Source organism: Vulpes lagopus, chromosome 23 (assembly GCF_018345385.1).
Source record: "Vulpes lagopus strain Blue_001 chromosome 23, ASM1834538v1, whole genome shotgun sequence".
Taxonomy (NCBI): Eukaryota; Metazoa; Chordata; class Mammalia; order Carnivora; family Canidae; genus Vulpes; species Vulpes lagopus.
The window spans coordinates 4,185,977-4,203,263 of NC_054846.1; the positions used below are offsets into that span (position 1 = coordinate 4,185,977).

The 17,287-nt window shown below is 36.3% G+C and overlaps 1 protein-coding gene across 3 annotated transcripts in view; it reads left to right on the forward strand.

The window, feature by feature from the left end:
- MARCHF1 (membrane associated ring-CH-type finger 1) overlaps positions 1-17,287 on the forward strand; it is an 814,327-nt gene that overhangs the window by 513,332 nt on the left and 283,708 nt on the right. For all 3 annotated transcript variants that reach the window (XM_041738448.1, XM_041738446.1, XM_041738447.1), the window contains exon 3: positions 10,400-10,548. In XM_041738448.1, the coding sequence (XP_041594382.1) occupies positions 10,438-10,548 (111 nt within the window). In that variant the 5' untranslated portion in view covers positions 10,400-10,437. The remainder of the gene's footprint in view (positions 1-10,399; positions 10,549-17,287) is intronic.

The window sequence follows — 17,287 nt, forward strand, 5'->3', positions numbered from 1 at the left end:
ATTGGGGAGACTTCAGACCCTGGGCCTTGACCCAGCCCATCCCAAAGGTGTTGCTGAAGGTTCTTGGCCTTGTCATGAAAAAGGATTCAAGGACAGACATGCAATACAGTAGATGAGTGACGTAAGTGTGAAGATTTCTTAAAGTACATTCTCAAGATGTGAGAGCTGAGAAGATTAAGAAAGAGCTCCACGCTTAGAGTTTGGGTTTCTATCTTTTATGGGCAGTTTTTAACAAGGGGATGGAATATTCATTACTTGGGATGGAGAAGCAGGATTTCATGCTTTTTCTTCCTAATTTGGTCAGGGGTTTCCTATCACAGCACCCACCATCTTGTGCCTGTCCAGTTTGATCCAGCTTCTTGTGAAGTGTTGCCAGGACAAGCCTGTGACTTTCCTGAGAGCTGGCCTCCAGTTATCCTGTCACAACCTAAGTAACTACCTTTGTGGTTTGTAAACTTAACAAATAGAGTTATCTTGTTTAAAGGCTATCTGATCTAAATTCTTCCAGAATTCATCCTTAGCTGACAGTCTTTGGTGTCTTCAGCACTCTAAGCCTTTGAGAATAATTCGTAGTTGTGTGTGAACACTTCAGAACATCTACACAGGGATCCAGGGTTGTAGCTGGTGTGTGTTTTAGGCATGCATGTTACAGTTTTCTGAGTGTCTAAGGAATATTCTTGGAAAACACACACACACACACACACATACACACTCTCCTTTAAAGAACAAACATTAATTCTCAGAGATGTTGCAGTTCAATGAGGAAGGGAAGCATATTCCCAACTGTCTCGTCCTTCCCTTATTCGTGAGGTATTTCTTTCATGATGGAGATTGACTTCATTATTATTATGGAGATAGAAAATGTTCAAAGTTGAGATTTGTACTTCTTTTTTAAAAATATTTTATTTATTTATTAGAGAGAGAGAGAGAGTCAATAGGCAAAGAGGAAGAGGAAAAGAGAGAGAGAATCTCGAACAGACTCCTTTCTGAGAACGGAGCCCAATGTGGGGCTCGATCTCATGACCCTGAGATCATGACTCAAGCCAAGAGTCTGATGCTTAACCAAGAGTCGGATGTTTAACTGACTGAGCCACCCAGGCACCCAGAGATTTATATTTCTTAATGACACTTAGCTAAAGAAATCTACAGAAAAATCTCTGGAATTTTCCATTGAAATACCCTTTGAAATCCTTAGATAAGGACTATTTTCAAGTCTCAAGCCTGAGGGTGGCTGTCTGTTTGAGACGGAGAGAACTTTCTTGGTTATATGAACATGGTGAAGATAGGACGCATTTGGCTAAGCCCTTAACTATGCTGGATGTGATATGGTTGGAAAATTTTAGAAAGGAAATAGTTGAGAAGGAAGAGAAGCAGGGTAGGGTCAGGCAACTGCATCTTTTTTTGTGCTGGAAAGACTAAATTACATTAGTCTTGAGATACAATAAGGTAAGTGTAATAAGCTTCACTGGGAGAAATAAGCAAAGCTTTCTCTCTGCCAGGCTGCACAACTCCAGGAACACCACTTTTGTGGTGTTTTATGTGAAAAGCATCCCTTGAAGCACAGTGCCATTTATAGGGACTAGGATGTGAATGAGCCTCCTGGAATTACGCAGCACAGCTAGTAGTGGCGGAAACCTTTGGAATAGTAATCATTTCAATTTTCATGTAAATTATTTGTAATTTTCTTTTCTTTGAAAATTCATCTAAAATTAGCCTTTTGCTTCAGCTGATACTAAAGGAAGTATCTTTTCTGAGTTTTCATAGTACTCATTGCACTGATATCAAAAAGTCCACTTATTTGTCACTTTCCCCCATCAGCTCTAAACCTAGGGACTACCCTGTACTGAGAGTTCTGAGCACAGTGTCTGGCACCAAGGAAGTATTCAGTAAATGTCTCCTGAAATAAAGTAAAGTATTTTCCATGAGGTATATCCAATCGCCTTGCATTTTTTTCTTCCTAATTTTAATTTGTTGTCAATTTAGCTCACAGAGAATACACTGTGCTCCTATTTATTAAATTAAATATCTGCTTGAAGTAGCTTATTAAAATTAAGCTTAGTTAAATCTCAATTTCCTGTGATCATTATATAAGTTGCTCATTGCTGCGGCTCACATTTTAATGGTTAGATAGCAATTAGCATAAATGCTTAATGACCACTTTGCTATTCTGATATGTTACTAATGATACTTACAGTTTAAAGTGCTTTAGGGTTAATTATAAATGCTCATAATTTGCCTACCCTTCTGACTGGTAATACATTCTGACACCTAAGACTATGGTAAGTACTCTAGACCTGTGTAGGAAGAATGTTTGGTTTACAGAGGCCCAGTAGTCAAGAGTATTAACCCTTGGGTTATCTCAAATCACCTAAACTGTTTCTGAAATTTCTACATTATCATCAATGATTCAAAAAAGATGTCTTTAAAATGAGACCAAAGTCTGGGGGTTTTGCAAAAATGGAAAAGGAGCTACTGTTTGGAGCACCTACCACAGTCTCTTATAGGAATATATGAGATGAGGCAATGGATGTCCCCTTTTTTCTCCCTCCTGCTCTCCCTTTCCAATTTGTCTACATTGTTTTGTTGTGCTTTGTTTTGTTTTTTGAGGCCATTTAAACTTTGTCTTCTTCCAGATATAATTCTTTGAGTCAAGTTGTTGAGAAAGTCAGTAGATATTTATGACATAAATCAAGTCATTAAACAAAATTTCTCTCTAGTAATCTGATGTGAATGTCCGGATGTAGTGATATAGCCATCGCAGGCCTTTTACAAATATTTTCATATATTCTTAACTCATGTAATAAAAAGCTAAAGTGAAGCCATGAAGTTGGGCCATGCTTATCATTTTACACATTTAGGTTTCTTTGTAAATATTTCTCTTTTTTCTTTGTAAATATTTCTATGAACATGTTCAAATCTAATTATAAGCTTTGCCATCTTCTGGGCCCTAGCCATGTATCTTTTTTTCCCCCCATAACAAAGAGTCTAGTGTCTATGGTGAATATTCTTTGATGATTATGAACATGTTATTTAGGTAAGAACAATACATATTTTAATTTGTTGAATTATGTAGCCCTCCTGGTCATTCTAATATTAAGATAATAACTGTTACACGTGAACGAAAACTAGAATGCTATTGACATTTTATTATACCACTTCAGCAAGTGTAGCCAAAATTTAATAGCTCTTATCACGATGACTTGTTAATTAGCAGTTCAGCAAAAACAATTCAGAAAGATGATTCACACAAGCCACCTTGGGGCGGACATGGAAGGTCAAGAGGAGCAGGCTGTTGCTTTGGGATTGAGTAAATAAGTCTACAAATCTGAAAACTAGACAGTCAGAAATATCCTAGTTACTTTTGGATATTAAAGTTCTCTGGAATGTTGCACTGAATCCAGCTCAAACAAAAAATGACCAAGTGTAGCTCTTTCGTGCCTGCCTCAGTACCTACAGTATAGCAGGGGTTCAAGGAATACTTAAGGATTCATGTCGACTGAGTGAGGAGGAACGTAGCTACAACCACCACTACCACCACAAAGGTGTGCTGCAAATGAAATTAAATCTATCTAATCTCCGGAACTGAATGGGAAATAAGAAGTTGGTTGCCTTTAAAAACATATCCCAGAATGGGTACTGATGATAATCATATTTCATTGGGCCACTTTGTTATGCCTTTTATTTTATTATACTTTTTAATTCATGCATGAATCCAACATTTTATTATAAGTACTGAAGTGATATTTAATTATAGAGTTAATTTTTTTAAAAAAACGGCAAATGACTTACAAGTAGAACATTTGTTTATACTTGATTAAACTGTTTTGGTCATTATGTATCATTTCACTCCTTGCCTTTGAATAAAGATACTCATTTTCATTTACTCTTAGCACACTTCAAGAAATGTAATTAAAAGCTGATGAGTAACCAAGATACTGTGTACTGGGAATGTGGAAATATTTACTTTCTGTGGAGTGTGAATTAGTCGGATATGCAGATTTTGTATAACATAGATAAGAATTTTCAATAAAATCTCAAGCAATTGAATGGTTGAACATAAATAACTCGATGCTCATTCAAGCAATTATTTTCAAGCTCCCCTCACCATTTCCCTGTACCTCAAATGAATGATTCACCTAGATTGATAGTCTTATTAAGAAATCCACTCCACTGAATATCTAAAACTTAATTATATGCAAGATTTTTATTGAGGTATAATTGACATATAATATAATATTGTATTAGTTTCAGGTATGAGACAGAATGATTTGATATTTGCTCATAATGTGAAATGATCATATCTACTTTCCCCTTTTCATCATATAAAGTTACATAGTGTGCAAACAATGTTATTGAGTATATTGGCCATGCTGTACATTATATCTCCATTACGTATTTATTTTATTTGGAAACTTGTACCTTCTGACTTCTTTTTGTCCACCCCTCAGCCCTCCTCCCTCCCAGCTGACTGTCCAGTCTGTCCTCTGCATTTATGAGCTTCGTTTTGAAAATTTGTTCATTTGTTCTTTAGATTTCACATTTAAATAAATTCACACAGTATTTGTTTTTGACTTATTTCATTTAGCATAATACCTTCATGGTCCGTGTATGTTGTCACAAATGGCAAAATTTCATTTTTTTATGTCTGAGTACTATTGTGCTGTGCATATATCTTATCTGTTCATCTGTTGATGGACACTTTGGTCATTTCCATATCTTGGCTGACGTGACTAACGCTTCCGTGAGCATAGAGAGGTGCATCTATCTTTTCAAGTCAGTGTTTTCATTTTCCTAAGATAAATACTCAAAGCAGAATTGTTTGATCATGCGGTAGTTCTATTTGAGCTTTTTAAGGAACTGCCGTTCTGTTTTCATAGTGGCTGCATCAGTTTACTTTGCTTTCAACAGTGTACAAAGGTTCTCATTTCTCCACATCCTCACCAATACTTGTTATTTCTTGTCTTTTTGATAATAGCCATTTTGACAGCTGTGAGGTGATATCTCGTTGTAATTTTTATTTGCATTTCCCTGATGACTCATGATGTTGAGCATGTTTTCATGTGCCAGTTGGCCATCTGTATGTTTTCTTGGAAGAAGAGTCTATTCAGATCCTCTGCTTATTTTTTGATCATTTTGTTGTTGTTGTTGTTGAGTTATATGAATTCTTTATAAATTTTGGATATTAAACCCTGATGGTGTATATGATTTGCAAATATCTTCTTCTATTCAGTAGATTGCCTTTTTATTTTGGTGATGGTTTCCTTCATGGTGCAGCTTTTGATTTTGATTTTTAAAAATATATATATATATTTTTTGCTTTTGCTCCCGTTGACTTTGAAGTCAGATTCAAAAATATATTGCCAAAACTGATGTCATGAGTTTATTGCCTATGTTTTCTTCTAAGAGTTCTATGGTTTTGGGTCTTACATTCAATCCTTTAATCTATTTTGAGTTAATTTTTGTGTATGGTATAAGACAGTGATCCTGTTTCCTTTTTTTATGTGTCGCTGTCAGTTTTCTCATCACCATTTATTGTACGGACTGTCCTTTCTCCATTGTGTATTCTTGTCCTGTTTGTCATAAATTAATTGAATATATATTCATGGGCTTACTTTTGGGTTCTTTATTCTGTTCCATTGATTTGTGTATCTGTTTTTATGCCAAAACCAGGCTGTTTGATTACTGTAGCTTTGTAATAAAGTTTGAAAACAAGGAGCATGTTGCCTCTAGCTTTATTCTTCTTTCTCAAAATTGCTTTGGTTATTTGGGCTCTTTTGTGGTTGCATACAAATTTGAGTGTTATTTGTTCTATTTCTGTTCCAATTACATTGAAAAATACCATTAGAATTTTGATAGAGACAACATTGAATCTATAGATTTCTTCTAGTAATGTAGACATTTTAACAATATTAATTCTTCCAGTCCATAAACATGGAATTTCTTTCCATTTATTTGTGTTTTCTTTGGTTTCTTTCATCAATATCTCATAGTTTTGGAATCCCTGGGTGGCGCAGCGGTTTAGCGCCTGCCTTTGGCCCAGGGTGCGATCCTGGAGGCCCGGGATCGAATCCCACGTTGGGCTCCCGGTGCATGGGGCCTGCTTCTCCCTCTGCCTCTCTCTCTCTCTCTCTTGCTGTCTCTCTCTGTGACTATCATAAAAAAAAATATATCTCATAGTTTTCAGTGGACAGATTTTCTACCTCCTTGTTTAAATGTATTCCTAGGTCATATTGTATTCTTTTTGATGCAGTTGTAATTGAGGTAGTTGTCCTAGTTTCTCTTTTTTGTAGTTTAAGTGGGTTTTCTATATAAAAAATCATCTCAGTCACAAATAGTGACAGTTTTACTTCTTTCTTTCAAATTTGGATGTCTTTTATTTCTTTTTCTTACCTAATTGCTCTGGCTAGGATTTGCAATACTATGTTGAATAAAAGTGGTAGGAGTGAGCATCCTTGTCCTGTTCCTTTTCATAGAAGAAAAGCTAAAAACTTTTCACTATTCAGTATGATGTTAGCTATGGGCTTGTCATAGATAGCCTTTATTATGTTGAGCCATATATCCTCTATACCTGTTTTGTTGAGAGTTTTATCAAACATGGATATTGAATTTTTCCCAAATGCTGTTTCTGCGTCTATTAAGACAATCATATATGATTTTTATCCTTCATTTTGTTAATCTGGTATATCATATTGATTGATTTGTAGATGTCAAACTATCCCTGCATCCCTGGATGAATCCTACTTGATCATGGTGTATGATCTTGTTAATGTATTGCTGAATTTGATTTGCTAATATTATGTTGCACATTTTTGCATCTATGTCCATCAGGGATATCAGTCTACCATTGCGTGTGGAGTGTGTGTATGGGGGATGTGATGTTCTCCTCTAGTTTTGGTAGCAGGGTAATGCTGGCCTTGTAATATGAGTTTAGAAGGATTCCCTTCTCTTCAGTTGTTTAGGAAAGTGTGAGAAGGATAAGTATTAAAGTCTTTGACTGTTTGGTAGATTTTACCAGTGAGACCATCTGGACTGTTTTTGAGGGGAGGTTTTTAATTTAATATGAATTGTTCTATTCAGATTTTCTATTTATTTATGATTTACTTTTAGAAGATTGTATGTTTCTAGGACTATGTCCATTTCCTCCAGGTTATCCAATTTGTTGGCATATAATTTTTCATAGTAGTCTCTTATGACCCTTTGTATTTCTTCAAGATCAGTTGTATCTTCTCTTTCATTTCTGATTTTATTTATATGAGCCCCCCTTTTTTTAATTAATCTAGCTGAAGTTTATCAATTTTGTTTTTCTTTCTAAATAACCAGCTCTCAGTCTCATTGATCTTTTCTGCTGTCTTATTAGTCTTTATTTCATTTATTTCTGCTCTAGTTTTTGTTATTTCCTTCATTCTCCTAAATTTGGGCATCATTTGTTCCCCTTTATCTTATTACTTTAGGTGTAAAGTTAGATTGTTTATTTAAGGATGTTCATGTTTCTTGAGGTTGGCCTGAACTTTCCTCTTAGAACGATTTGTGCTGCAACCCATAGACTTTTTTATTTTCATTTATCTCAAGGTATTTTTTAATTGTTTCTATGACTCCTATAATGCAGATCTTATTCTGCTTAATGTTGTCCCATGTCCTTTAGCTGTATTTACTTTTTTAACTTTTTTTTTTTTTTTATGCTGTGTTTGGGTGAATTCCACTGCCTTTGTCTTCCAGGTCACTGATCTTCTCTTCTGCATCAGCTATTCTGCTATTGATCCCCTCTAGTATATTTTTAAGTTCAGTTATTATATTCTTCAGGTCTGCTTGGTACTTCTGCTTGGCACTCTCATATTTGTTTTATCTACTTGTTGAATTTCTTTTTCCTCTCATCCATTCTTCTCTTGAGATTGGTGAGTATCTTTATGACCATTACTTTGCAGTCTTTATCAAGGAAATTACTTATCTCCATTTCATTAATTTTTGTTCCTGGGGTTTTATCTTGTTCTTTCATTTGGAACTTATTCTTCTGTTTTCTCACTTTGCTTGACTTCTCTCTTTCTGTGTATCAGGCAAAACAGCTATCTCTGTCTTGAGGAAGTGGTCACAGAAGGATGGCAAGTATTTCAGTGCCTGGGGTTGAGACCCTTCCCTGAGCTCCCTTTGATTGTTTCAATCTCATGGAGCCCAGAAAGCTTCTGTGGCCACCAGAACCAGGTTCAACTGAGATTCTCTGAGAGGACTGCATGCACTTGTTACCTTCAGTGAGGCATGGAGGAGCCTGCCCTTTGGGTTTAGCAAGGTGGTGCTGTGGGGATGCACCAAGCTGGAGTATGCCCACCTCCTGGGTTTAGTAGGTCAGGGTTGAGATTCAGTGCAAGTAGTGATGACAAGGTAGAGGGAGAGCACAAAAACGACACCCACCAGCACCTTTCTTCCTAGAGAGGGTTCCAATAGGCCCCTGATACTCTAGAGATGCTTTAAAAGTAGGCAGTGGATCTTTTTCATATATTGTTAACCATTTTTTAACCTGTTGCTTTTGTGCTGGTTCATTTGGTTCATTTGCTGGGTCCCAGGGCAAATGAACCTGTACAAACACTTTAAATTAGAAGTCTCGGTTTCCGATAGCCCTTTAGGTTTCCTAGATATAAGACTCTCTGGTTTTCAAAGACAGACTTTTGGAGGCCTGTACCTCTGCTGCAAGTCCTAAGAGTTGGGGGCCTGATGTGAGGCTTGTGCCCTTGATTCTCAGGGATATGCTTTTTATTTGTGGGTCTCTACACTGGGAGCAGAGTTTTTGACAAGACTCTACACTGGGAGCAGAGTTTTTGACAAGACCATATCTCTGCATCTCCTACCCATCTCAGTGTGTCCTTTTTATCCTTTGTTGTGGAGGAGCTGCTTAGCGGGTTTTCACATTTTTTCAGAGAGAATTTTCTTCTTTCTTTCTCTCTTTCTTTCTCTCTTTCTTTCTCTCTTTCTTTCTTTCTTTCTTTCTTTCTTTCTTTCTTTCTTTCTTTCTTCTTTTTTTCTTTCTTCCTTTCTTCCTTTCCTTTCTTTCCTTTCCTTTCTTTGTGAGAGACACACAGAGAGAGGCAGAGACACAGGCAGAGAGAGAAGAAGCAGACTCCATGCAGGGAGCCCGATGTGGCACTCAATCCTGGGACTCCAGGATCATGCCCTGGGCTGAAGGCAGGTGCCCAATCGCTGAGCCACTCAGGCATCCCCAGAGAGAATTTTCCATATATAACTGTAGATTTGGTGTGTCCATGGGAGGATGTAAGTTCAGGCTATTCCTATGTTTCCATTTTGAACTGCTCCTCTAAAGTGTTTTTTATATAAATTCTCTATTTACATTGTTCAGATCCATTTAACTTGAGTATTTTGTATTTTGTCATTTAGAGTAATAACTCATCAATCCGTTAGTGCAACCTTTCTTTATGTTACTTTTCTTAGTGCTATGAAATGTGCTATTTTGAATCTCTGAAATGTTATAAACCACCAGATTGCTAATTGCTTTGGATGCTGTGAAAAATAATTACTACACATTATTTTTGATATTTAATTGACAGTGTAATGCATTTAACTAAAGACCTGCAATAAACTATTTCTAATTACTGAGTGTGGTGGAGTGGAAAAGTAGGCTGTAAAACTTTACAAGGGAAACAATGTTTTCTCCATTACATTAAAAAGTCATTGTTGATAATACTTTTCCACAGACAAAAAAAAAAACAAAACAAAACAAAAAAAAAACTTCCCCAAATGGAAAATTCTGGAAAACTACAAAGATTTATAGAATACTTTTAGTTGGGATTCAGCAGGGAAAAATTTTAAATTATTATTTTTGAATAGACTGTGCTGGTGATGGGGTGATGGATGTCATGCCATGCCTGCACTACAATTTCTCCCTCTTCAGTTGGCAGAACTTTATGAAGGAGATAATCATGCCACTGCCAGGATGAGTAATCTTTATCATTGACCAGTGTTCAATTTATTTTGCATCTGTAGGGCATTCAGCTGAAAAGCTCTACCTAATTTTAGATGTCATTGAAATATGTAGATATAGCAGGAACTGGAATTGTTTTTAGCTCCCAAGGTAAGAACTCCTGTTATAAACTGCTTCTTAAAAATAACATTTAGAACCTGATGTAAGGAATTCCCACAGTCTAGAAGTGCTACAAATTGGAGTGTAAAAGATGTCAGGCTCTTTGAATAGATATGTACTGTTTTCATTGCCTTATATTTGGGATATTATTAATAATCAAAATACTCTTTTTTTCCTTACCATAATCTCTGGTTAAAATATGATGTTTCCATTGGTACGTCATTAAATTGCTTATTTAATTTCAATTATGTACATTTTCCAAAAACAGACAACTAAAATAAGTGAACTGTTTCAGGGAATGTAAATTATTTTCAGAATTTCAGAAATTGAAAAGGGATAAGAGGAAGGAGAAAATGCTGGGCTGGTGTGAAGCGATAGCCCGTAACCCTCACAGAATCCCAAACAACACGCGAACACCCGAGATCTCAGGGGATTTGGCTGATGCCTCACAAACCTCCACGTTGGTGAGTGAAAAGTTATTTTTTCCTCAAAATGGCTTGTATGTAAATTAAATGCTGCAGAAATCTGGAAAGGGATAACTTTTTAAGTAAACATTATTCTTGTTTACCATAACATTTGCATTAGCATTATATTGTTCATATAGATTCAGTGTAATTTATATTAATAAAAATAATGTCATATACTATTAGAGCTTAATTCATATTAAACAAGAGTTTCTTTTTCCTTGTATTTCTTTTGACCTTGCCATTTCGTTATGTTAGTGACCTTAAAGAGTTAAAGTTTGTATCTTGCATTCTACACTTGTGTAATGGAAAATGAGTACAATTATCCAAAAATAATGAAAAATCAGAATCATGCCCTCTGTGTTTTCCCATATATGTTCTAAAAATGTCTGAAAAGAGGATTAAATTTTATGCAAAATTTTATGCAAAATAAATTTTATGCAAAAGTCTGAATTAAATAATTGCAAAAATAACTTGAAGACTGAATCAATATTTTACTTTTTCATGTTTTGTTTTCTGCTTTAAGTTCAACTACCCAGCTGTAACTATCCATTGTTTCCCAGTGACTAGGAAAAGGGAACTCAATACAAAAGGAATTTTATGCATTCTTTGTTTAGATTTGGTTGCAACATTCTTCATTTTTATGTAAAGTAGAAAAATTATATTCAATCTCTAAGTTTTAAATTGACATGTTAGATATATTTTAATTATTGTTTTGCCATTTTATATGAACACAAGTGTTTTCATTAGCCTGATTTATTAGTTGATGAATGTATAATTAAATATGAACAAAGATTTTAGGTTTATTTTTTACTTAGAGTTATTTGATAAGTTACCTTATTTTATTTTATATTATTTTCCTATTTTTATTTTTATTTCTTTAAGATTTTACTTATTTATTAATGAGACACACAGAGAGAGGCAGAGACATAGGCAGAGGGAGAAGCAGGCTCCCCGCAGGGAGTCCAGTGCAGGACTCAATCCTGGGACTCAGGGATCAACCTCTGAGCCGAGGGCAGACGCTCAACCACTAAGCTACTCAGGTGTCCCAATAAGTTCCATTATTTTAAATAGAAATAATAATCCTGAGCAAATATTATTGAGTGAATATCAAGAGAAACCACCTGAGGGAATAGCCTTTAGTCAACAAAGCATAGAAGGAAGAATTTTGCTTAAATTCCATCATCTTAGGTTGTGAGGAAAGGGCTGAGGGTATGAAAAAAATACATGTAATGTAATGATATAGTCAAAGTTCTGAGGAATAGATTTTTTAAAATTATCATCTGCCTTGTTTCATCTCAAACATGATCTTTTGTAAATTTTTTTTTCAATAAAACTGCTTGGCATGAGTTAACACCATTTAAAAATATGTTGCACAATAGTTATATATAAAGCTGGACTTTGTCAAGTATCATGTGAAGACTAGAAATTTTAAAACAGAAAAATTCTTTTGTGCTTTTATTAGAATGGCTTTAGTGCTTAATTTATATTTCATAGAACCATAGACCAAAACCATAAAAATTCTTGAGTAAACATTGGCCTTGCTTTCTCCTATAATTGGGTAACCTAATATTAGTTTAATTTACCAGATGTGGACTGTGGCCCAGAAAAAATTAATTGAATTTCCCAGTGTCACTTAGCTAGTAAATGATAAAAAGATTGCTGGAAGCCAGGATTCTCAGGGCAAGGCTTTTTTGTACTACACCATGCTGCCTCACTTTCTTGATGACATTTCCTTCCCATCCAGATACTTTAGTAGAAGGAAAAGTCAGGAAGTTACCAATTTCATAAATCCAGTAATTAATATTTCAAAATCTAATGCTGTCTTGGATGGATAACTTCTAGCCGCTGAAACATAATTTCACCATCTGTTTCTTAACAAAGAAAAATAAAATATGACTTTCTTATGTCATAGCCAGTGTGTCTTAGGCAGCTCTCCTTCACTGTCAAATGATGATTCAAAGATACATGCATCCTCCTGCCATCTTTTAATGCTCCTTCTTAAGGACAGGGCTTCTTAGGTACCTGAGGAAAAAGGAGAGACTATGGGAGTCATTGTGCATATGCTATTATGGAGCAGCCTCGAATGTGTGCATACTCTTCCACTGACTAAACCTATCTCATGGCCCCATCTGAACTGCAGTGGAGGCTGGTAATATGCTAGGAAGCCATATGACCAAAGAAGAGCAGATGGAATTAGGGGGCGCCCAGTCCATCTCTTCCTTAGACCTTCCTCTGGTTGCCAAATATTCAAGTCATGTTTGCACTCCCTCATGAAAAAGAGTTATTACGTTCCAAGGGAAATAACACAAGTATTTCAGTCACTGGGTTCAGTTCAAGCCCATGAGCACTGGTTATTTATTGTCCTCATCAAGTGGTGATGATGGTGAATCACCTATGAATAAATTATCTGTATTTTGCAACCAACTCCCAACATACATATATACCAACATATAGGAAAGGAGTGGGAAAAGGGAAATCACAATAATACTTATGCTTGGAAAAGAATCGGGTACACATATGGAAATCAGAGGTGAAATCGTACTAGACAGGCATTTTAAAGTCTCCCTAACCTAGAGGTCAGGGAGGATCCTTGGATAGGCTTTGACCCTGATCCCTGGAAGATCGTCTTTGTTTGTGGTTCTCTCTGGCCTCTGGATGAGCTCTTTGGGAAGTTCTTCATTTCATTTTATTCTCCTTGTCAACATTTAAATTGCCTGTTAAGGGTTGTATAGCCTTAAAATATTTTTCTTATTTTGGGAAAATTATGAGACTAAATTGTTTTAAATCTTAAATATTTTAAGGTTCGTATTTCTGGGATCATGGTACTTCAGTTCTACAATTTTCAGAAATCTTCAAAGGATTCTGGTCTATTTACTTCCTGATAGTCCATGTGCCTAAGAAAGCTCTTTCTTGGATGCCCTTGACTTTCTCTTCTCATGTCTCTGTCTCAAGATGACAGTATCTTGAAAATTAGGCTGGAGGACCACACCCTTGACCTGATCTTTGCACAGAGATACTTTGTTCAACTGAGAAGTTTTACTCAGTGTCAGCTCTAAATCTTATATTTGTCTTAAACTACTTCATACAAATGTAAATTTTCACTGCATCTTAGTTACTGAACACTTGTATCAATGTCATATCCTATCATCTGGGGTTTAGAAGAAGCCAGATGTTTTGTCCAGTGAGCCCCAAACTTCCATAGTCTCCCTATACCCAGTCAGAACTGTTTTCATACTAGTTCATGAGCTTCTTTGAACACTTTGCTGAATGTAGCTAATAGTTATTAACATACATTATTAATTTTTGTTTTCCCATCTATTTTGAATATTGCCAGCCCAGCAGGTCCACTGTCTGCCTCTCAAGTTAATCCAAACAGCAGTTTTGCCAAGAGATTTGCCAAAACATCAGCTAGATGGCATTCTACCTTTGAAATTGGTTTCCTTGCCACCCACTGCCCCACCACTAAGCAAATGACAAATATTTTAGATTTTTGTTGTGGTCGCTTAGGCTTTGATCACCAATTTCTATATTTAGGTAGTTATAAAAGTTGAGGTACAGTAAGGAAAACAGTAAACAGTAATTCCAACAAAGAATGTAATATGAACATTTATTCAATTGGCTCTTGGAGGACTGAAAAAGTTCTTTTTAAAAAAAATGTGTGTATTTAGTAACAGTAAGAAGTGACAACCACCCATACGGAGAGGTGACACTGGGAGGAGGCAGGAGTTATTTGAACCTAAAAGGCTGAATGAGAATCTCCTCAGAGTTTGAGGAGAGATGCTTCTCAGCTGTTGTGGGAAACTTGAGTTCAGGGGAGGACCCTAAGGATCCTCGCTCTAGACCCTGAAGGAGATGCTCCTCTCAATACTTACATATTTAAGTGGGAGGAAGAAGGGATGGTACACTAAGAATAGTTATGAGAGTGTGGAAAAAAAAAAAAAAAACCTTAGGAAATGGACCTGCCTTTCACTGCTGACTTAAAAAAATCATGGCTGCGATGACACTAGCAGAAACAGGGTAAGCAAGAAGCAGCTAATCCTTGCTCTGTCCCTGTCTTCTAGTTTCCATTAGCACTTGTATTGGCAGAAGCTGACCAAGAGGTCAGTGTCAAAGGAGAAATCTGGTTTGAAGGCCCATAGCTCCAGCATCTCGAAATGGAATATAGAACTGATTTAGAGCTGAGTAATATCAGCCTAGTAATTGGTATAAAAAATTATGAGTAGGAGCTTGAACAAGTAAACTCAGAAATTTCAAAGGCTTAGCCTGATTGAGCTTTGCTTTTGCTCATGACTCACTCATTTGACTCTCCATCAATGAATGCGTAGATCCCTGCTCCTTCCATCTCTTGGGACTATTGTCTTAAACAAAGGACATATGAGTTTATCAGATGAAATAAGGGAAAGAAAATGAGCGGATGACCATGGAGCTATCTGGTTAAGTTTGAAAGTGATATGCATCACTTCCGCCCTGATGCCCTTGGCTGGAAACCAATGACATACGCCAGGGTATCTGTCAGAATGATGAGAAATATGGTCTTCCTATATGACTAGAATAAGGAAATTGAGAGCATTCAGCCAGCATCTACCACAAATGCATTCCTTTGAGAGGAAGCAAGTTTGTCCTACATTTCCATTTTGTATATGCCCATACTTTTATTACTCCTCTGCTGTCATCCAGGGCATTTGAGGCTTTCCCGTACAAATCATACTCTATCTAAAGATGATAGAGTAGAGGTGGAGATGAGGAGGAGGAAAAGGGAGAAGGTTAAATGCCAGGAGTTTCCTAAGTATTTTACCCTCTTCTCATTTTTAATACTCACAAGAATCTGATGAGGTAGGTATAATCATTATCCCTGTTTTGTTTTGTTTTGTTTTTTTTAAAGATTTTATTTGTTTATTCATGAGAGACACAGAGAGAGAGAAGCATACAGAGGCAGAGGGAGAAGCAGGCTCCATGCAGGGAGCCCGATGCAGGACTCCATCCAAGGACCCTGGGATCACGTCCTGGGCCGAAGGCAGGCGCCAGGCCGCTGAGCCACCCAGGCGTCCCATTATCCCTGTTTTGGAAAGGAAACTGGGTAAGTTGGATAAGGAAACTGAGGCATGGAAAAATTTTAAAACCTGCCCAAAGCAACCCAGGTAATATTGATGAGGCTGGGATTCCAGCAATCCAAACAGTCTTAATCTGGAGGGCCCCTCTGCCGTGTCTCCTCAGGTTGGGGGAAAACAGTCATTATTTGAATTGTATGCATTTGGCTAAACACATATTGTGGATGAGATAATAATATATGATAGTGGGGCATAAAGACAAATAGGGCCTTTCCTTAATCTCATGATTACATGTGACTGTTAAGTTATTCTCTACTCTGCACTGACTGACATATAAATATGGCCAATTTTATAGTCATTTTCACCACTCTCATCAATAATTGACCTAATTGAAAAGAATAATTTTTTTTGTTTTGTTTTTTATTTATTTGAGAGAGAAAGAGACAGAGAGAGAGAGTGCAGGATCCAGGAGGGAGGAACAAAGGGAGAGGGAAAAGCAGATTCCTCACTGAGCCGGGAGCCCTACGTGGGGTTCAATCCCAGGACCCTCGAGATCATGACCTGAGCCAAAAGCAGAAGCTTAACCAACTTAGCCACCCAGGTGCCCCAGAATAGGGTTGTTTGTTTGATGTTTTTAAATCTATAAGGTAATTCAGACTACCTGCTTTTTAAATTCAGAAAATATTTATTTAGCTTAAATAAATTTCAAATTGAATAAAACCATCAAAAGATTTGAGAGATTATAGTTATTAAGCAACCATCTCTTGTCTACTGCACCCAAAGGGGTGAGAGAGCCCCTTAAGACAGCTAGGGAAGAAATCTCTCTTTTAAATTTATTGTAACATGGTTCACATGTTAGAAATAAAAACAAAATGCTCTAAACTGACTGTATCCTTAAGCAATATCCTGAATGAAATCAGAGTTTTTATATTATATTTAAAGTGAGAGTGAAGGAGATAATAATCAGAAATTAAAAGGGGAACAGTTTTATGAGTTAAAAATATCTATAGAAGACAAAGTAGGGAGATCAAAAATGTCTTTTTTTAGGTAGGCAACAATGACTCCAAAGAAAATCACTTTCCTATAATCAATGATGAATCTTTGAGGCTATAAATAGGTATTCATTAGGTAGAGAAGAACAGTGTCACTTGATGTGTTTGATGAGGTAATTTGCCAGTTCCAGCCATGTATTCATCAGCTTCGGGCACATTGTGCATCCTTCTATGTACATGGTCCAGGACGAAGTGCTTACAATAAAGAAGGAAGCCTAGATAAGAAAGCATTCAAGGATTTAATATCTGTATGTTATAGATTTATAAACCTGTATAATTTTCAAAGCAGTCTTTATGTCCATCGTTTCATTATAGCTCACAACCATACTGAGATGAACACAATACAAATTTAATTATTCAGATATATAATGATATGGAGCTGTTCTTAAGAGTCTTGATTCACTTCAATTCATAAGGCCACAAGTCTTCTAGTTTCTAGGTTATTTATATACCATACCCATTATGAGAAGTTGATACTGTTGTTTGCATCATGCAAGTGAAAATATCTTAACTCAGAAAGGTCAAATAATCTGAGTAGCAGGCAAGAAGGGAGAAATGGTTAAGTCTGATTTCTTCTGATATTTTTTTAGATTTTATTTATTTACTCATGAGAGACACACAGAGAGAGGCAGAGGC